General features: G+C 36.9%; 1 protein-coding gene across 1 annotated transcript in view; it reads left to right on the forward strand.

The window, feature by feature from the left end:
- The window catches only part of LOC306886369 (serine-rich coiled-coil domain-containing protein 2-like), a 55,499-nt gene that overhangs the window by 7,657 nt on the left and 25,898 nt on the right, over positions 1 to 21,944 (forward strand). Inside the window, exons 2-4 of the mRNA XM_079443404.1 lie at positions 2,483 to 3,616; positions 7,155 to 7,428; positions 7,561 to 7,769. Of these exons, the coding sequence (XP_079299530.1) occupies positions 2,513 to 3,616; positions 7,155 to 7,428; positions 7,561 to 7,769 (1,587 nt within the window). The 5' untranslated portion in view covers positions 2,483 to 2,512. The remainder of the gene's footprint in view (positions 1 to 2,482; positions 3,617 to 7,154; positions 7,429 to 7,560; positions 7,770 to 21,944) is intronic.

A 21,944-nucleotide genomic window follows, 5' to 3' on the forward strand; every position in this document is an offset into this window, starting at 1 on the left:
TTGGGCCCAGTAAGTTTTCCTTTTTTTTTTTTTTTTTTAAGTCTCTTATTCTTATTAATGTAGCATTTATAGTAAACACAGTTATATTGTGAAATTTTATTACAAATATTACTACGTTATTATTATGTAATTTATTCTTTTGATGGAAAAGCTGCTATTGCAGCCTTCAGTGTCATATGATCCTTCAGAAATCAGTCTATTAGGCTGATTTAGTGCTCAAGAAAAACAATTCTAATTTCTAATTATCAATGTTGAAAACAGTTGAAGAAACGTGTGGAAAGGAAACCATGATTAATTTTTTTCAAGATTCTTTAAGAATAGAAAGTTCAAAAGAACAGCAATTTTTTTAAATATATATTTTGACATAAGTGTCTTTTAGTATCACTTGATCAAATTAAAACATCCTTGCTGAATAATAGTATTGTTTTTTCTTTTGAATAAAGGAAACTCGCTCAATTACTACAATCAAGGTGCTTTTTCTCTGTAGCGTAGGGAAGTGTAGTGTTTCATCGGGAACTTGGCAATTAAATAAGTTTTTGAACACAAAGTTAAATTAAAACATTTTATAGCTTCTACAGAAGCATATACCACTTTTTTATTAATCACTGAGCTCATGCTAGCCCTGTCTTGAAAGGTTTATACAGTATATTAGCGCAAAATAATTTTCTATGGAAAAATGAATGGCATTTCACTAGATCAGAACCAATAATAACAGGTCATAGAATCTGTTTGTTTGAAAACGTGAAACGTAATGGCCTCACTAGTGGTGGTGTTGGGTAACGAGGCTTTAGTTGGGTGTGTTGTGGCTGACCTGATTTGGCAGAATGAAGAGGATTATAAAGCCTGGCAGTCTCTGTCCGTCCGTGCATTTATGTCGTGTGACTGCTAGTATAATCTCTCATCACAGAATGTGGGTCAGTGTGTGAATAAAGTTTGCTGTATTCTCCCCTCTCTTCCTCCATTGGTTTTGCACACACCTCCCTTTTGTGTCAAACTCATAAACAGAAATCTGGACCCTCATTTCCTCAAATCTGAACTGGTGCTCTGATGGACCAAAATATGATATTGCGTATGGATTACGGTTTATCTTTTAGACTTAGTAGCTTATCTTTTAGAATGAGGCTTGTGTAAAAGAATGAACGGGACTGATTTCTGTGAATACAGCTGGATTAGGACAGAATGAAGTGGGACATTATAGAGACACCATTCATCTGGCCAAGATTTGGCTTTTAGCCCAGAACATCTCTCTCAAATATACTTGTTTTGGTTTCCTTTTAGCCTTTGACATAATTTACTGAAAAAGAAATCAATACGGAGAAGAGTGAATTTCAGTTAAACCATACAGTTGAGTTTCTAATAAAGTCAGCAGCCAACCGCAAGTAACAGTATTGGTTAATAATCACCAATCATGCATTAAAACATCCTTTGTGTTGACTGCCATGACAAAACATGCGTACCAGCACCATCATGATCTTCAGTCCAGCTCATCCCTTTAAACACATCCTGTTTCCTTAGCCTGATTTAGCTGTGCTGTCACGTGCTGTGAAACTTTCCAACCAGATCACATAACGAGGTTTAAAAAAACTGTAGATGAGGGTTATTCCACTCACCTGCCACTTCTTTTCATGCCCGAACTATTGTAAAATAGGAAGTGAGTTTTTATGTGGGAAGCTGTTTTTGAATCCTGAAATCTAACACAATGCAAAATTACATTTCAACAAAAAAACTGCTTTTTCTCTTGCACACAAAGTAAAACACCCAAACCTCATGTGTTTTCATTCTAAATTGTGATATTTTATATGGACTTTATCTGAGGCAATGTAATAAAAGTACTGTATAATAGTAAATCCTTGGCCTGAGGAACATGGGTTGAGTTGTGTACAGTTTTTTTTTTTTTTTCCTCATTTCTCAATTTCTCTTTCTTCATACTTTCAAACACAGGAACATTAATACAGCTACACAAACTAATTTAATTCCGTTACTTTAGTTACTAAGTTACTAAGATGCCGGACTAGAAAAACTTGGTGTCATAGGTCCATGTACTGTAAATGTGATCATTTAGATGACTTGTAAGAAGCTGACCTTATTCTGTTGGTATACTGTATTTTTGTCCGTTGTTCTGTTCCCTAAGAATAAAATTTAGACGTAGTATGTAATGTACAGTCCAGTTCAAGGGATTTTACATTGCCTCCTCATTATTCATATTTTATTACTTAAACACATTTATCCCAAATTGATTAAATGAACTAAAGTAATCTTTTGGTGTGACCAAATGTTAAAAAGTAAATAAAGGGGGAGATAAATCTTAATGGATAATTACGAAATAATTATCAAATACTGTTTGAGATGAGTATTGTATAAAACATCACTCCACATGACAAATGGATTTCATGCTAAAATGAGTTATTTTGTGTTGAGTAAGTTAGATGATTAATAGTTTTTACTAAAATTTGCTCTCTTCTATATGTGCCTCTCTCTTTAGGTCTGTCATCCATGACTCTGCTGTTTGCTGATGGAACAGAAGGTCCTCTGTAAGTCCTCCATGGTGTCCAGACTGCCAAAATTTGGTGCCCGTCCTATCAGTGGTACCCCCTCATCCCTTCCCAATGGTACGACCCAGACTGCACTCACGCAAGAGGGCAAGAATCCCCCAGCTAGGCCAAATGGAGTGGTTAGAGCCGCCTCCTTCTCCATGAAATGGAGAAAGGAGAGTGGTGGGCCGGTGGACCCTTCAAACCCAGTTGAGGGCACGATACCAGAAGAGAAGAAAGAAGTTCGCTCTCAACATTCTCCAGGAAGTAGGGAGTTAAAAAGCCCTTCTACTCCTGCAACCAAAGTGCGCAGGTCTGCCTCCTCATTGTCCACTGGAAGCCCCAAACCTGCACCCAAATCCCTTAAATCCATCCCAAGTCCTAAACCAAACCCCAAAATCTCTCAAATCACCACAGCCTCCAAAAGTCAGGACATATCCCAAAAAAGCTTAGGCTCCAAGCCAACTCAAAATGGGACTTCATCTCTGGGGTCTTCACTGAGCCAAGCAAGCTCTTCAGGGCTTCAGCGTCCAAGAGCAAACTCTAGCTCTACTCGAAGCACCTCCAGAGACAGTTTGTCCCAGTCCAACGACAGCCTCTCACGGCAGTCGCTCGTGCCTGACTACATGGTGCGTTCTCAGAGCTTCACTCACTTCAAGCAACTGCCCTCACCAACGTCCGCACCCATGACGCGCTCCTTCTCTTTCAACAAGGCAGTGGAGCTAGCCAAACCGCTTGCTAATACACCGCTTCGTCCTCCGCGAACAGTTGGACTCAAATCTCCTTTGAGCCGGAGCAAAGGCCATCTAGTGCTTGGATTGGGGGGCCTGGGATTTGGAAAGGGGATAACAGATAGACTACCTGCCGTGACTCCTCCTTCAGAGAGTTTAACACCTCCTAATTCCATAAAAAGGTATCTTCTTCTGCCTAACTCTGTGCTGACAAAACCCTTACAGGCCTACAGGCTAAATCGACCAATTCATGCCAAACCGCAGTGCCCTCTAGTGGTTGGGAGGAAGCCAGTGGAGAGTGACGTTATAACTCCGCCTCTCACTCCTGAGTTGCTCCATTGTGACACAAAGAATGTGAGTGTCTGACTCTATAATTTATATTATCATGCATTTAATATTTTGGATTACAGTCTGATATTTTGTGCAATGGTTAAAAAAATGGATTCCAAATTTCTTTCTTCTATGGGACATGAGAGAAGTAGCATGGTCAGATTTGTCATTTTACCACTATTTACAATTTTCTTATTTATTAGGGGTTCAAGCGTGTAGTGCTGAAATCCTATTGTAATTATTAAAATGGCCATGGATCAGCATTCCCCACCTAAAACTGATCGGGCAGACCAAAACTTTAGTCATAGAGACTTGAAACTTGGAGGGATGGTAGTACTCACACCACCACCTACAATGTCACCAACAATCAAAAGCACGAAATCATTAGTCACAGGCTCAAGTGTCTAATGTCGTTGGAATCGATTCTGAGCTTAGTTTAGTTAGAAATAGGGTTGGGTATCGTTTTTTTTTTTTTTTTTTTTTGATACCGGTGCCAAATCGATACTTTTAAAACGGTACCGGTGCCTATATTTAAAAAAAAAAAAAAAAAAAGAACTCAAGGAGCGGAAGGCCTGCGATCGGACCCCGTGGTTGCTTTGTTTCTTCTCAATAGGTGTTACATCGAACGTGCCGCATCAGCTAAAGTCTGCCTACATTGGACGCATGTATTTCAGCTGAGAATGTAGTTGTTTAAAACTCAAATCTGTGGTTTATTTATAAAAACAGCGCCTATTTGAAAATGTGCTTCGCCGATTTCGGAGACGTGAGCTCCACGCGATCACCGGGCGCTCAGTGCTCATGTATCCCAACGAGAGGAGCATAACCTAGGCTATTTCTTCTGACATTTGCCTCTGGTTCTGATGTCTCTGTAGTTGATAAATATAAGATCTAATTCGTTTTGGGAGGGTGGCGGCACTATCTTATGTGCGCTGTTTTATCAGTACTTTCGCTTTCAAAATCGATCGCGTTCAACAAGGAGGAGGGAGGATGGAAAGTGGTAGGGCACAGTAACTCGTTTGGGGGGGGCATGGCCCGCGAGTGCCCCCCCTTGGCGCCGGCCCTGGGTCTGGAGGAAAAAAAGTTCAAAAGTTCACCGTTAATTTCGGTGGAAAAGCGGCTTATGTTTCACAGAACTAATCATTGCCTGGGTTGTATAGGCTACATATATGTGGGGCGGATCTATCAAAATAGGGGCGAGACCCTTTTGGGGTAGGAGCGTGTTTGTTTTGGTAATTTCAAATATCAACATTGGCTTCCAGGAATTGCTTACCCTGCCTTTAATAATTGGATTGGCCATTAGCACTAAACATATGATGTCTTTTTCATTCATACTGGACACCAGAGGGCACCCACGCACAAAAAAATCCACATATCCAGTCATAGAAGTAGCAGAACTCATGAAGCGCCAGGAAATCCCCAATATAGAAAAAGACATTGCGATCACTGTAAAACAAATATAATAAACACTTGACTACGACAATGTATAGTTTATCTGTGTTATCCAAGCCATCTCTGGTATTTTCATAATTAAGTATATTTGTAATCCATTGCTAATCGATGTATTTGTAGCCTATGGAACATTTTCTGCCACATTCTGTGTTAAGAAGCCTACATCAGATCACAAAAGAAAGCATTTAACTGGTGTTGTGGACTAAAAAAGTTATAATGTTCTATTTTGTTGGACAACAGGTTTAAAAACATGAATACAAGAGAATTTTAGCTTTAGGCATTTTAATTTAAGCATGTTTAGCAAAGCTAGCTAATGGAAGATTACCTGCTGCCATCAGAGCAAGTGTAATTTCTGCATTCACGCGCTCCTCGGATGCTCTAATTTCCCGAGTTGTGCTTTTAAGTCGGAATGTGAAAACAGCACACTCGCGTTACAACAAAGATTTGTTGGACTTGTATTATTAGCGCTTTCCGACTTGAGTTGACGTGCATTTTCTCAGTCGGGAAATTATTTCTCACGTGTGGTGCTGGTGATGATGCTTCTTACGTTCATTTCGGAGAAACAAAGGACAAATATTACAATCGATTGCTCAGGTATGAAATGAGGCACCGAAATCTGTGTTCTGATTCGGTTCTAGTACATACCGGTTACATAGGTAGCGGGTTTCGGTACCCAACCCTAGTTAGAAACAACTGTACTCTGCTTTCCAATACCTTACACACACCACTTGAATCTAAAATAATCATTTATAAACTTCGTAAAGGTTGAATTGAATTACAAGAGTGTTCACAGTGGGCTTTTTACATTAATCTTGCGTCATAAAAGCTGAGGTGCAAGTACATTTAACCACTTACATTACTCAGCCGAACACACAAGTGCTCTTCTTCATGACCATTTGAGTGTGCGGTTAAAAACTAGCTTAGCGCACCATCTGCTGTTAAAAACTAAGCTCAGAATCGATTCCTGAGAATCACGATGCATTCGGAAAATCGCAGAATCGATCCATGAATTGATTTATTGTCGCACCCCTTCTACACAACCATTTGTCCTATCAACATGAAATTGGAATGCAAGGTCTTGGTCCAATGTGCCACAAGTGTCTATAAGGACATCTGTGTATCTCCAAAAACTGGCCGCCATTGACCAATGAATTTTGAGCACCTATTAGACAAGGTTAACATGTGGGCATGTTCGACTTGTGGCCCTAAAGGTCTGTGAGAAATTTGAAAGAAATCGGCCTCTGGGGGGTGATATCACATTTTTCAAGGGCTTAAATGATTGTATATTGCACGTTTTTTCACACACACACGATATTCATATCATATGATAGACCTCTTCATTACAAACAACTTTGCCTCTAGAACTACTTCTGTCAATCAAATCGTTTTCAGGATTATCTAAAAAGTGCGAACTCGTTCTAGGTTTTTTGCTCAATCTCAACCAAACCACTGTAGTAAAATTCTCTGCACTTTCTAGATCAATAATTATATATATAAAAAAGTTGAACTTCACACTTTGGTTAGCTATAACAGATTCATTTTTAAAGGGGTGAGGCAAATTATACCCAAAAAGCCTATAAATCTTTACCGAAAACTCAAAAATTCATGAAACTAGGTGAGCACAAAGCATACAAAGTTATGTAAATCCGACCATAGGTGGTGTCATAATTACATAATTTTAACAGTCATAATTACCTAGATTTGCCAAAATTCTTTATTTAATCATTGATTAAATTAGGTGTTTACAGGCTTGCTAAATAATATGTAATGTCTTTTTACATGTGCTTATATGCCTTAAAGCGCTTAAACCCTGATAATGTTGCTTGCAGCTATATTATAATTTAATATAGAGACTTCATAGTATATATTTATAGTATATATTTTTTGTTGTCTAATGATTCATTTATTTATTATGGTCTCAAATCATTGCCATATATGAAACATGTTTTATATTCAGTCAATGTTCCTGTTCTAATTTTAATACATTTGCATTGCTATTAGTAGCTCTACTGGAGCAAAAAGGGTATTTTGGTGTCAACACAGAGAAATCAAACTATCAAGACATGACTGCATTGTAGTTAAATAGTTTTATTTCCTTTTTGTATGTGAAAAGGCATCAGATTCCCCAGAGGAAGCTCTGACAGAACCGGGGCTGTATGGAAACCTCCGCTACACTGGGGATGGAATGGAGGACATGTCTCTCTCCTCTGCATCTTCTCTGGAGAGGAATGACACCAGTGAGGAGTTTCTAGATGACTTTGATAATCTAGGGGATCAGTTGCAGATTGGCATCCCTCAAAACAAATATCCTGTGGCCACACCCACCCAAACACGCCTGCAGGGCCTCTTAAATGAGGCCATGGACTGGACTAGGATTGGTCTGGCAGGTATAGCTAAATGTTATTTATCTAATTCTTGCATTTATGTGACAAACAGTACAGTGTTAAACTGTTAATAATATTGTCCTGTTGTGGCAAGCATGCAGTGTTTATGCTGTGTTATACTATGTCTCTTCTCAGGTGGCAAGGCAGATTCAATGGGTAGTCCGCTCCGTGGGCCGACAGTCATGTCCCCTGACGTGGATTGTCACGCGACCTCCTCTCTGGAGCTCTCCCCCTCTAACAGCTCTGGAGGAACATACATGTGGGATGAGGAGGGCATGGAGCCGCTGGGACACAACACACACATACACCGTTGCAGCAGTTATGAGTCAGACCTCAACAGCATCGTGAGTATACTCATACCCTCCCAGCTACCCTTAGAAAAAGTACTGTGATGGAACTATGGTGCAGTGATTTGCATTTAAATTATATTTTTGCATCTAGCATACATTTTTGTACAAGCTCCAATGTACAGTAATCATTTAAATACATTTAATGAAATTAAGTAGAAATTATATAAAGAAATGTATTGAATAAAGACAATTATATATTTTAATTATATTTTTGTTGTTGCTAATAACAATAACATTATTTGTTTTTATTTTGCTGTTGCAGATAATAGTAGCGTTGTTTTTGCATATAATAATAAAATGCTAATAATATTTTTTGATATGGTGGTTCTTGTTAATTTATTATTGGTTTTATTATTATAATAATAATAATAATAATAATTATTCATTATATTTATGCATTTAGCATACTTTTTTTTCTACAAGCTCCAATGTACATTAAGCATTTAAGTAAATTTAATAAAATTAAGAATATAAATTATATGGAATATAAATTATATAAAGAAATGTAGTGAATAAAGATAACTAGTAGGGCTTGGTTTTGACACAAATTTCATGATTCGATTCGATTCTCATTCACAAGCTTGCAATTCGATTCTATTACCGATATTATTCAATATCTATTATTTTGGATATATATCAGGTACATGCCAAATTTTCTCAAGGAAAAAACTAATTTTACAGCTAATGTTGTAAAATATACATGAGTAAGTTGGTACTAGCTACATTACTATAATATTGAAGGTTAAAACTGACTGCTCCACATTAAACAGCGCCAAAACGGCATTTATTGTTTGAATACTGCAATACAATGGACAGAATTTGAAATCTGAGACTGTTTCATATTAAAAGTACCAAAGCACAATGCTATTTTTTGGATGGGAGGTGTGCTTCAATTTTCCGTCCATTAACTGAAAACAGGCTAGAATAATTGATTCTTGGGACTTAAGAATCAATATTGTTCCGTAAAAATGAGAATAGATTAAAATCGAGATATCTTTTTTTTTTTTTTTTTTTTTTTTTTACCCAGCCCTAATAACTAGTAACTTTTTTTATAATAAAATTTTCGTTGTTGCTAATAACAAAAATATTATTTATGATTTTATTTTTTTTGTTGCAGATAAGTTATCTTGTTTTTGCTTAATAATAATGATAATAATAATAATAATAATAATAATATTGTTTGATATGGTTGTTCTTGCTATATTATATTATTATTATTATTATTATTATTATTATTATTTAGTATTTTAATACAATGTTAACCTTAATACCATGTTTTTGACTGTTAATAATAATAATGATGGTAATAATAATTGGGTCCTTCCTTGATGAGCCCTCCTTTAACCACACCTAAATTATTCTCATATTATGAAACTATAATGCAACTGTGTGATTGAATGTGGCTTCTGCAAGTCTTGTAGAATGCTGTTCTGTTCCATACTCTGTTTGTGTTCGTAACTTTTCCTTGGCGGTGTGTTTTGATAAACCCATCGCTGCTGTACTACTTGTTGCTGGCTCGTATGTGCAAGTGTGTGTGTGTGTGTGTGTGACGGGATCTCTCTGTCCCTATCTTGCTAATTATCTCTTTGCTAATAAGGGATTGGTCTCTGTGGCTCTTACTTGTGACTCTGCAGGAGTTTGACTCCAGGTCCTGCCATTCTGAACAGAGGTCCTGTTCTATCTCAGCTGTTTGAAAGGCCCTGATGGGGTGGGAATGCAGAACGGTGCCACTTAAAGGGGTTATATGATGCGATTTCAAGTTTCCTTTCTCTTTGGACTGTTACAAGCTGTTCATGCATAGATAAGATCCCTAAAGTTGCAAAGACTAAAGTCTAAAACCATAAGAGATATTCTTTATAAAAGTTAAGACTTGTCCACGCCCTCCTAAAAGGGCTCATTTAAACATGCCCCCACATGTCTGTCACTGTGTGGGAAGATTAACACCGCCCAAATGCATTTGCAATGAAAGAGGGCGTGATTTTTATTTTTAATTTTTTTTTATTTTATTCTCGCTGTAGTATTGTTGCTGCCGCCGGCGCTATGTCCTGGAGATGCTGTGTTTCGTTGTGAAAGTGAAACTACTTTGTTTGGGCTTCCAAGAGAGGACACAACTAGAAATCAGTAGTAAAGTTTTATTTACAACACTGTTCCAGAACAGTTCAACCCAAATATTAGTGTTTGTGTGCCGTAGGGATGCGCGGTATACCAGTACTGGAAAAGTACCGGTATATATTATATTTTAAACAGTGCGATATCATAATTTTGCTCAATTCGGTATTTCATATGCTGCAGTTGCGAAATGCACCTGTAGGTGGCAGTGCTTCCCAAATTGCTGTGCAACCGGTTAGGGCTGGGCGATTAAATCTATTTTATCGATTAACTCAAATGTGTAGTTTACATCGACTTGTTCGAATGAAAATTAGTTTTCTCTTTAACATCCGCTGACGCTCCCTTCTGGGCTCCCGTAGTTCCGAATGGGCTCAGCCCTCCCCCCGCGTGTTTGCTATATAGGTTGGCCAACAGACGGTGCTACCGTCCATCGCCGATGGCTGATAGACATCACAATGTTAAGCTGGCATCATGATCCCCCGCAATCCGCCGCATCCCAATATCGCGTACGGAAAAAAAAAATAGTGTACTGCGGAACTCCTTAAAGGGAATAAATACGAGACGGGAGGAAAATATATATTTCAATACTTTCTCTTGCATCATCGGGTAATCATACTGTATATAAAATTGCAGCCATCAGGGAGCCGCTATTATACCTGGCATTGAAACTGCTTTTGAATGTATGTAGGTTTTAGTTTCACTTTCACTTTGGAGATTCACAATCGCACGTACACTGTTTATACTATGGAGGGCAGTACTTACCACACATTTGACAAGATCAGATGCTTGTCAGTGGTACTCAGGATCTGCAAATCATTCGCCATCGTCCCGCCAAAAAAAAACAAAAAAAAAAGTTACTGATATTTAATGCTGTTGAATGTTTAGTTTGCACTTTATCATAACTACCTCCTAACTACTGAATAGCAAGATGTTAAACTTGTAAAACTTATCAAAGTTTCACATAATTTTATACTATTGTGTTACATTTTCACTGTTTACAATGGCAGGGCCTGCCATCTTGTCTTTTTGGCTTGTTGTTTCTGATTGCACTTTAACCCCAAGGGCTAAATCCAGATCAAATCGAAGAAGGAAAATCAATACAAAATAAAGTTAACTTGTTTTGAACAATTTTTTTATTTTGAACAATTGATTTTAAGTAGGGGGACAAAATGGATTTAAATCATAAATCTGATTTTTTTTCTTAGTCCATATCGCCCATCTGGTAAATGTGACAACAGAACAACGCGATGGATCATCAAACATCAAACTCTGTCAATGCACCCGAAATTAATAAATAAAGAGAACAGTAGAAGTGAAATATGGCATTACTTTGCATAAAAAACAGATGACAAAGGTGAAGGAACTGACCTTACTGCACCTGTATGCAAGCGTTGCTATAAATCATGTGTTTCCAGAGAGACAACACATCAAACCTTTTTTAAGCACTTGTTACTTGCTCATCCTGATCTTTTCAGAAAATTAAGAGATCGACAGGTGAGTGCATCATTCAAAAATTCAGATTTAATTTGAACTTTTATTTACAACTGATCAGCGCACATACAGATGTGATACAGTAAGCTCAAATGTGCGTGTGTGACACGCTAGAACCAGTCAAGTTTTGGTCACGTTACGTAATATATGCACTTGCATTTCATACAATCGAATATTGGATTTGAATTGAGCAATTTTGCTATATTAATTTTAGTATCAATAATATGAAGGGAATGTTTCTGCCGCGCTGCCGACCGCTAATATGAAGCAGCCGAGAGAGTGAGATTTATTTAATGCTTTTTCTTTGGTTGAGTCTGAAATCTGAAAACAATCTGAGAGAGAGAGAAATAATAACGTGATTTTGAATATTACTTTGACTGTTAGAATAACACTTTACAGTAAAGCAATATTTATTGCATTAATTGCGCAACTTCAGTTGTATTTTTTTTCTTCAAACTCAGTCAAAATGCAACCTATGTTCCCGGTAGGTTTTTTTTGTTATATTTTGAGACATTTTGTTTGCACTGAAAAGATAAGAAGATTTGAATATATTTTCATCTTATTACTTCAGTTAGCCAATATATTTTTTTATCTTGCATCAAAATGTAATTTATGTTCCCTGTAGGTTTTTTGTTAGTTTGATACAAAGGTATTAAGATATGAATCTCTTTTTATTATTATTATTCTTATTATTAATAATTTTTTTAAAATTCACTTATCTTTTGAGGCTGGTTATTTGCCACCTATGGTATCAATTTAGTATCTATACGAGGTATTACATTCTGGTATCGTACCGAAGCCAAAATGATGTATCGAGCCATCCCTAGTGTGCAGCGCATTTTATGGACTATTTCCTGAACCTGGGAGAGTAGCCTACACGAAGGCTGTTTCTATAAAGTGGGGCAATTCCAACTTTGCAAGGACAGTCTGGCGCTTCTGACTTGCAGCCTGTAAGTATTCATACTTAAAGAATTCTCCACTGACTATTCAGGGCTCTAGACTCCTCCTTCCCGTCTGGTCGCATTTTGCGACTAACTTTCTCAGTTGGTTGCACGAGCACATAATTTGGTCGTAATTTTTTGCAGACATGGTAATGTTTACGTGCCGTGACGCATAAAAAGACAGTATAAATCATTATAATCAGTAATTCTGTCCCCACTGGATGCAACAAATGCCTCGTTTATAAATGGGTTATATTGTTTTTGTCTCGTTGCACAGGGACACGGCATCACAATACGCTAAGGGCCGTAACATTTCCGTCACACACTTGAGGTATTTAGCCAATCACAACGCACTGGATAGCTGGCCAATCAGAGCCCGCCTTGCTTCTCAGAACGATGAGCTTTGTAAAAATCGACGCGTTTCAGAAAGACAGAGCAGAGGAGCAACAATAATGTACAGTATGTGGAAAATGTTTTTTTGAACCTTAAACCACAAACACATTGCATTACACCAAATACACAAAATAATGTTCTTTTTAGCAACGTCATATGACCCCTGTAACCTTGCAGCTTTTGATCCCAGTGAAGCAGGTTGTGGCATTGTTCCTAATTTTCCTGTTTTTTGTGTTTTGATTCGTCATGTCAGATTGGCTCAGTGGAATGCAGAAAAAGAGGCAGGATTTGAAACAGTAATCAGATTTGAAATACCAGTCTTCTGTTGCAGATATACAAATGCACCCACACACACAGACATGATGACTTGACTCTGGCTTCAGACATTATGTAATCGCAGCATATATACATTTGAGTGTGGCTGAGTCATTGTTATCATACTTGAGTGGGTTGTTCCTCTGATGTAGTTGTATGGAGTGGAGGAGTTCAGTTTTAGGTAATGGACGGTTTCAGTTTGAGCTGGGCTTTAAGTGACATCTTGTGGTGTACTGTAGGGACTGCAAAAATTCATTTTGCACGCGTTTCTTGTTTGTGGTGCTTCTTCAAACAAGCGTCACCAAACAAAGTATTAAAGTTTGATGCATAACTTTTCCTTGATCTTAAGGAAGTGTGTTTGCTAAACCTCGTGGAGATCAGGGGCAGTCACATGCACAGTAATTGAATGATTAATTCGATCTCCTGACAACAGTGCATCTCCTTTAGCTCCTTGAGCTGTCTCTATCTTTAGTTTAAGACTCCTCTGCTCTAATGGATACTGAAACAGAGGCTGGGCTTTATTTAGAGCTCATCTGATCTTACCCTCAGCAGGTGACGTAATGCTAAGCTTTATTTGCTGGTTGCAGTGTATAAGAAAGAGGTCTGAGTTTAAAAAGTTTGGTTAAGTTTAGTTTAGGTCTAAATACAATTTAATGCTGTGCTTTGTGAAATAAGTTATTTTGCATTTTCTATACCATATAAACTTCATAATTAAATTGATTTAAATGTATTAAAATAAGTTAATTGGTAATACTGATATTAACTTATTGTTAAATTGTTCTGTTAATTAATAAAAAATACAAGTTTTTAACTTGACAATGGTAACATGGTTGAAAGATGAATGTAGTGAATATTTTGTCTAAAAATTAAGAGAACTGAACAAACTTAATTGAATAATTACTTTCATTTAACCGTCATGTAGAAAGTGTCAATATAGTTTTTTGGTTTCACTATTTTAAGTAATGTTACCGTTATTGTATTGTGGTAATCGTTCAGTAACAGGTTTGCGATACACTGCTAAATAAAACACACTTTAATATTAATATTATAATTTTATGACAAACATTTGTAATATTATAACAATTATAATAATTATTAAATGGAAAAAAATATATTAGTGCAGTGAAAGCCATTTCAATATGATATATGTATAATTTTAAATGTTGTGTGTAGTTGACAAAATCATGAACTAGGGTGAGACATTTTTTATGTTTTGCTTTTTGTGAAACTTTTGCTATTGAAACCCTCTCTGTACTTAGGGCCACAAGGGGGCAGCATGGATTCAAGAGACACAAGATACGTTTCTTTCCTTGCATTGCACACTTGTGTGGTTTGTGCGTTTTATTCCTCTGTTGACTTCTACAAAGCACATCCCCTTTTAGGCTCTTTTAAGAGTTGTTTATTTGTTCTAAAAACAGTCTTGCAGGAGGCATTTAAAGGCCAATTCATTAGCTGCTAAATGATCAAGGTGCAGAAGCCTTTGTTTTTAACACAGTAAGTGATTCTGAGACAAGCTTTTATCTGCTGCTGTTTCAGAATTAATTACCTGAGATTTTTAGAGCATTGTTTAAGCTTTATCATTTGCTAACCGTACTAATACTGTAAACAGGATTTGTATAATTTTTTATAAATATTTAACAACTCTAATCAGCTCTTAATTTATTAGGCTAACTGGTTTGACTTTCTTATTATGCTTAATCTCTTTGAGACCTGCGATTCCTAATGGCTTTTGAGAAGCCTTTTCTTGCACACAGCCACCGCTCTGTCGTGCTGTGTGGCGCTACCAGTATGTGAAATTGAATCTAATGCACATATTCACGGTGGCAGGAACACAAACTGAAAGATGAAAAGCTGTTTAGTCTCAGGCAGTGAAGAAGCGTGGACTTTTTTTTCTTTTCATTTTTTTCCATTCTGAGGTGCTGGTGGTGTTCTGAGTGTTAAATTTCAAGAAAAAAAAGTCGAAAAAAACCCACATTCTGTCATGTTCATTTCATCTCATTGGACAGCGGTATTCAGCGCCTGCAGTGGTGGAGGTTGGAGAGTAATGCACTGGGGAGTAGCGAATGACACGGTTGACGGAGTTCGAGTCCGACTTTTGCCAAACTCGCTTTTCTTCCTTTTCTCTTCATATTCACTTAACGAGTGTTTAATAATAATGTATTAATTAGGGGTAGACAGGCTATAGGGAGGGCTTTTGTTGTCCCAATAAGGCAGCATCTATAATTTCAATAAATAAAATCATAGTTGTTAAAATCAATGTTATTATTGCATCCTGTTAATGTACAACAACATAGCCGAAAACTCATCACCAAAGGAAGCATAATTCAATTCCTGTACCCATATACCCAATGACTGTACCCATATACAAGTCATTGGTGTTTGGTGATGAGTTTTTGGCTCAAGGTCTGCATTTAAAGTCACACCAGAGGTGTTCAGCTGAGATTAGGACTTTGCTTTCTGCAGACCAGTCAAGTTCTTCCACACTGACTGAATCAATCATTTCTTTTTGAACCTTGCCTTATACACAGAGGCACTGTCATGTTAGACTAGAAAAGGGTCCTGTCCAAACTGTTGCTATAAAATTAGAAGCACACAATTCCCTAGAATATCATTATATGCTTAAACATTAAGATTTGTACTCATGGAAATTTCTAAAGTAGTCAAACCTGTTCATTAGAAGGGGGTGACCCAATACTTTTGGCATATATATGTATATGTATATGTATATGTATATGTATATGTATATATATATATATATATATATATATATATATATATATATATATATATGTATATGTATATATATGTATATATGTGTGTGTGCATGTATGCATGTATGTGTAAATATATACAGGTACATCTAAAAAAAAAATTTTAATATTGTGAAAAACTGCATTTTTTTTGTAACTTATTTCAAAAAGTGAAACTTTCATATATATTTTACATTCATAACGTGTGAAGACTTAAAAAAAAATAATTGTTTTAATTTTGATGATTAGAGCTTACAGCTCATGAAAGTCAAAATCCAGTATCTCAATATATTAGAATATTTATATTTGAGTTTTTGCGTTTCATTAAACGACCATCTCTACAGTATAAATTATACAGTATCTCTTGTTCTTTGAAACCACAATATAGTGGGGAAGACTGCTGACTTGGCAATGATCCAGAAGACGAACATTGACACCCTCCACAAAGAGGGTAAGTCACAGAAGGTCATTACTGAAAGGAGTGGCTGTTTACAGAGTGCTGTATCAAAGCATATTAAATGCAAAGTTGACTGGAAGGAAGAAATTGGGTAGGAAAAGGTGCACAAGCAACAGGGATGACCGCAAGCTTGAGAATACTTTCAAGCAAAGCTGATTCAAACACTTGGGAGAGTTTCACAAGGAGTGAACTGAAGCTGGAGTCAGTGCATCAAGAGTCACCACGCTCAGACGTCTTCAGGAAAAGGGCTACCAAGCCACTTCTGAAACAGAAACAACATCAGAAGCATCTTACCTGGGCTGTGGAGAAACAGAACTGGACTGTTGCTCAGTGGTTTAAAGTCCTCTTTTCAAATAAATTAAAATTTTGCATTTCATTTGGAAATCAATGTCTGGAGTCTGGAGGAAGACTGGAGAGGCACAGAACCCAAGCTGCTTGAAGTTTCCACAGTCAGTGATGATTTGGGGTGCCGTGATGTCTGCTGGTGTTGGTCCATTGTGTTTTATCAAGTCCAGAGTCAATGTAGCTGTCTACCAGGAGATGTTGGAACACTTTATGCTTCCATCTGCTGACAAGCTTTATGGAGATGCTGATTTGCTTTTCCAGCAGGACTTCAGCACCTGCCCACACTGCCAAAATCACTTCCAAGTTGTTTGCTGACCATGATATTATTGTGCTTAATTGGCCAGCCAACATGCCTGACCTGAACCTCATATGGAATCTATGGGAAATTTTCAAGAGAAAGATGAGAAACAGTCGATCCAACAATCCAGACGAGCTGAAGGCTCAATAGTGCCTCAGCAGAGCCACAGGCTGATCGCTTCCATGCCATTCCTCACTGATGCTGGAGTTTGTGCTAAAGGAGCCCTGACAAAGTATTGAGTGCATAAATGAACATACTTTAAAGAACTTGAACTTTTCTGCTTTGCAAATCCTTTTTTTTTTTTTTTTTTTAATTGATCTTAGGAAATATTATAATATTTTGAGATACTGGATTTTTACTTGGCTCTAATCCTCAAATGTAAGCTCTAATCATCAAAATTAAAACAAAAAAACTTTTGAAATCTTGCTTTACTTGTAATAAATCTAAAATATATATGAAAGTTTCACTTTTTGAAATAAGTTACAAAAAAATGCAGTTTTTCACGATATTCTAATTTTTTGAGATGTACCTGTATATGTGTATATGTTTATTTATATATATCTTTGTTGAGAATTACATGCATATTGACCTCTTTTTAAATTGCCATTGAAAGCTTGGCTCTGTTCAAAGTATATATGTAGGTGTCTGATTAATTGTGTGTATGTAATATGAATGATTCAGGAATTCAAACACATTCCTTTTGATCCCGCCAAATATGATGTTTCACTCCCGAGTGCACCGCTCAGATTGTGTGAAATGTGATCAGGATTCTGTGCTTGTCCGATAGGACCTTTCTTAAATGTTATCTGAGGTTCTGTCTGTATCGGTCCGGCTCTAAAGGGACCTTTAATCCGATCTTCCCGGCTGATTCGCGCAGGCCTATGTGAAATGGGCTGTGTTATTCCAGCTCTTTCAGAGCAGGAGGAGTGCGCTGATGGGGCTTGGGCTGCGTGTCTAAGCTGCCGCCCGACGCAGTGAAATGTCATTTCCTCTGAAGCAACCTGCCGTGACTAAGCCCCTTTATACATGGAGAGTCAGAGAGAGAGGGAGCTGAGAGACTGTGTGTGTAGGTGAAGTGTATGAACTCTGGCTGCTTTGAATGCACATTTTGTGTACACTTGTAAGACAGCACGTTTTGTGTGTGTGTGTGTGTATATATTGTCCAGGAGAAGGGCCTGTCTCTCTTTTAAGAACACATTTATATGATAGATGGGGTTGAAGCACATCTTGTCAGCTTAGATGATTTGAAGAGACGTTTTTGTTCTGTGACTGTATCGCAGTTGCATGATTGATAATGTTTTCTAAACTATGCTGAGAGCATATTTGTACTGTGGTTCTTTCCCCAGCTGCCTGCTGTATATGAAATATGGGAAATTATGCAGGAAGTTTCATAATGTACTGTTATTTTTGCAAGAAAGTCCCCCATTTAGAAAAGCCAATGTATTTAACATAGCTTGAAGCGATAGTTCAGCCAGAAATGAAAATTCTGTCATCATTTACACATCATTTCTTTTTTTTCTGTGGAACACAAAAGAGTTTTCTTAAGGAATATCCTGGATATTATTTTCAAAATAATGAAAATGAATGATGACCAGGACTCTTAAGCACCAAAATGACAAAAAGTGTGGTCCATATGATTCATGCACTACATTAAAGGTCTTTCAGTCATTTTGTGGGATAAAAAGGCAGAAGTAGTCGAAGTCATTATACTTAGAAAATGTAGACTCTGCCTTAGCTCTCTTTAAACCGTTAATGACATAAGTAGCAATGACTGATTTTTGAATGAATCGTTCCATAGTGTAAAGTCTTTTTAATGAATCTGCTGATGGGATTAAAAAGAACGTTCTTGAAACTAGTCTGAATTCTTTTACAAATCAGATTGATCTGGTTCTGGAGTTCTCACTGACTTGATTTGACAGATTAACAGCCCGCTTAAATGGAAGATTGTCAGTAAATAATGACTTAAATTTCTATCTGTTTATCACACAAACCTATTGTTTACATCAGGGCACAGTTTCATAAACTTAGCCTCTATGTTAAGACAGTGTCTTAAGAACTAGTCTGACCAACTAGCAGTTAGCCCAGGTGTAATGTCTTATTTTTTGGATTTAACTCTTAGAGTAATCTACATTTCATGTAACTAAAAAAAACAAAAAAAAAACAAAAGCCCAGTCTTAAAGAAAAAATTACCTGACTAACATTTAAGACTAGTTTTTTAATAATTTCAATGTAATATGAAGTAATACGTTTTTGAAAAAAGTCTCTTATGCTCACTAAGGCTGCATTTGTTTGATCAAAAAACAGTAAAAATCAGTATTGCTAAATCTTCAGCAGGCATTATTAGTGTCACATTATTCTTCAAAATTTCTCATCACGATTTAAAAAGCTGTATTTAAAAACAATATAATGGTTAAATCACTGGGCTGGCAACACAAAGGGCACAGGTTTGAACCACAGTAGGGTTTATCTAAAGGGCTACCAAGAATTATTACCAGGATTGTACCTTTGAACAAGACACTTAACCCCACATTGATTTATAGTAAATGTCCCTGCAATTAGTGCAATGTTAAGCATTTGTTAAATGTGCAAGTGCTTCGTTCCTGAATGAATCAACCGTTAAAGGGGACCTATTATGCAAAAATCACTTTTATAAGGTGTTTGAACACAGTTGTGTGGCCACAGTGTGTGAAAACAACCAGCCTATAATGTTAAAAATCCACCAACTCATTTTTTTTAATAAAACCAATAAATCATGAACCGTCTCTCCAAATGAGCTGTTTCAGATTCTCCCTCTGTTCACGTCACTGAGGGGAAAAAGTCGTTTGTGACACACTCTGCCCTATTAGCATAAACACAGCCCTGAGTGAGAAGATGCAGTCCGCCATTACTGGAGATATATACACGTCAGCACCAAAGAGGTTTTACAAGTGTTGTGTTTTGGGATGCACTAATGAACCTAGGAGTCACCATAATCTCCCCTCATCTGAGCTGAGGAGACTGGTTAAATTTCATTTTCAAAGGAAATATGCCGTAAAAAATCGGTAACGTCCCCTAAATGTTTAGGAATTAATACCTATCGTTCGTGAGCGCGAACGTCAGCTCCAAAGTAAGTATCACGCGTTTGTTTTCCAAATTGCCTTTCTGAAAGAGCTTCTTGACACTCTGTAAGGCTAACTGCTAAAGCTATCATTGTCTCTTGTGTTTTCACTGGTGCTGCCTTCAAGCGCTACCAGAATGATCGTGAATAGGAATGTGGTAGTTAAAAGTTGCGTATGAAAGCAATGTGAGTCGAACGCTTGAAGTTGTCGAGCTCATAATCAGAAGTGGGACTTTATAAAGTTTGTGATAGCATGAGACCAGCTATGTTTTTATTTTTATCCCACCGTGCTTCCTGTCTGTGCAATTCATAAACGCACAATATAATCAGATGACTGACTTTTGAAACAGAGTATGTTTTCTGTAAAGATAACAGGCTTGTATTAATAGTGGAATGTTTATTTGCAAAAGCTAGCACTGCTAATGCCGGAGCTTAAGCTCTTGAAGCTCCGCCCTCTTCTCCGGGAGCACCAGCTCACTCGCTTTTAAAGCAACACACTTAAAACAGCGCGTTTTGGCTCACACCCTAAAAGTGGCAATTTTAACAAGCTATAAGAATTGATCTGTGGGGTATATTGAGCTAAAACCTCATATACGCTCTGGGGACATCAGAGACTTATTTTACATCTTGTAAAAAGGGGCATAATAGGTCCCCTTTAAATGATTCGGTTCAGTCGCAATTACTCACTTATTAACAGTGACTTTCTGCCACCTACTGGTGGTTTTAATTTCACATTTAAAGTCTATTTTCATTTTAAATATCAGTATTCAATGTTTTATGTTTAAAATGTCAAACAATTATGCATTTCTAAATGGTCAAAGCACTCCATGTCCCTCTGAGCTGCATTAAATAGTGTGTAAATACATCTAAATGCCACTTCAGATGCAAAGATTAATTTTGATGATACTGGTTTCTTTTGTTTGGTAACAGCCTAAATGTGTATTATCTTAATTAACTGATTTAATGTAACAATTTGACTCAAAAGTTAAAATTGCTTTATTAAAGGTAAAAATCAATTTAAACTTAAAGATTAATTGATCACTGATGTGAACTGACCACACAGATTATGAAGAATATCAAAAACTGCAACTGTCCACAGTAGTCAGATATCAGCACAATAACATACTCTGCAAAATATAGTCTAATTATCGTTATGGGAAAAAAAAAAAAAATTGAGATTTTTTTTCAATATCGCACACCCCTAGTTTATTCTCCGTGCACACAAATGGTTAAATGACTGTAGATAATGACAGTAATATGCAGTATTTTTTGTGTGTTTTGGAAATGATGAATCATGAAATAAATGAGCTTAATATCCTTTCAATTGGTCACTCCTGCTTTCAAATTTTACGCCCAACCTCAAAATCAATTCAGAGCGGTTCTTGAGAAAGACTCTTAAGATGAGTCACATCAAAGTAATTTCTTTGCTTGGTACAAATCAAGGCTAAGCCGTGAGGCCTTGTTTTATGGTATTTCTTACCAATATTTTAGCACACAGAAATGTGGAGAACATCTTTCTTTTAAGAGCTTATTTTCTTTTGAACTCTCCGTGCCAGGCTTGATGTTCAGAATCGCTTTAAAATGCATTAAAAAGCACCTCAATAGCTGATAACTGCCCCTTGTGCGTCTGCCACACAGCTTGAAATGTCCTCTTTCATTTTCTGTCTGAGGACAAATTGAGGTTTTGTTGAGGCATATTGATTTTCACCTTGGCGTGCTTTTTCGTTTTCAAATAATCAGATGGCCCGAAGACGTTTTTATGCTTCATATTCATGTGAAGCGAAAACGTTTTGTTTGTATTCATGTATTCATCTAGTGGCTGTATGTATGTATACCCTTTCTTTTATGTGATCGTCCTTGCATAAACAGTGTGAGTGAATTTCCACAAAGACCTTTTTTTGCTAAACGTAATGCAGTTTTCCATCTCTGTTTCACACACAGTCTCTCTCTCATTGGTTGTTTCTCATGCACAG

This window comes from Barbus barbus, assembly GCF_936440315.1.
Source record: "Barbus barbus genome assembly, chromosome: 20".
Classification (NCBI taxonomy): domain Eukaryota; kingdom Metazoa; phylum Chordata; class Actinopteri; order Cypriniformes; family Cyprinidae; genus Barbus; species Barbus barbus.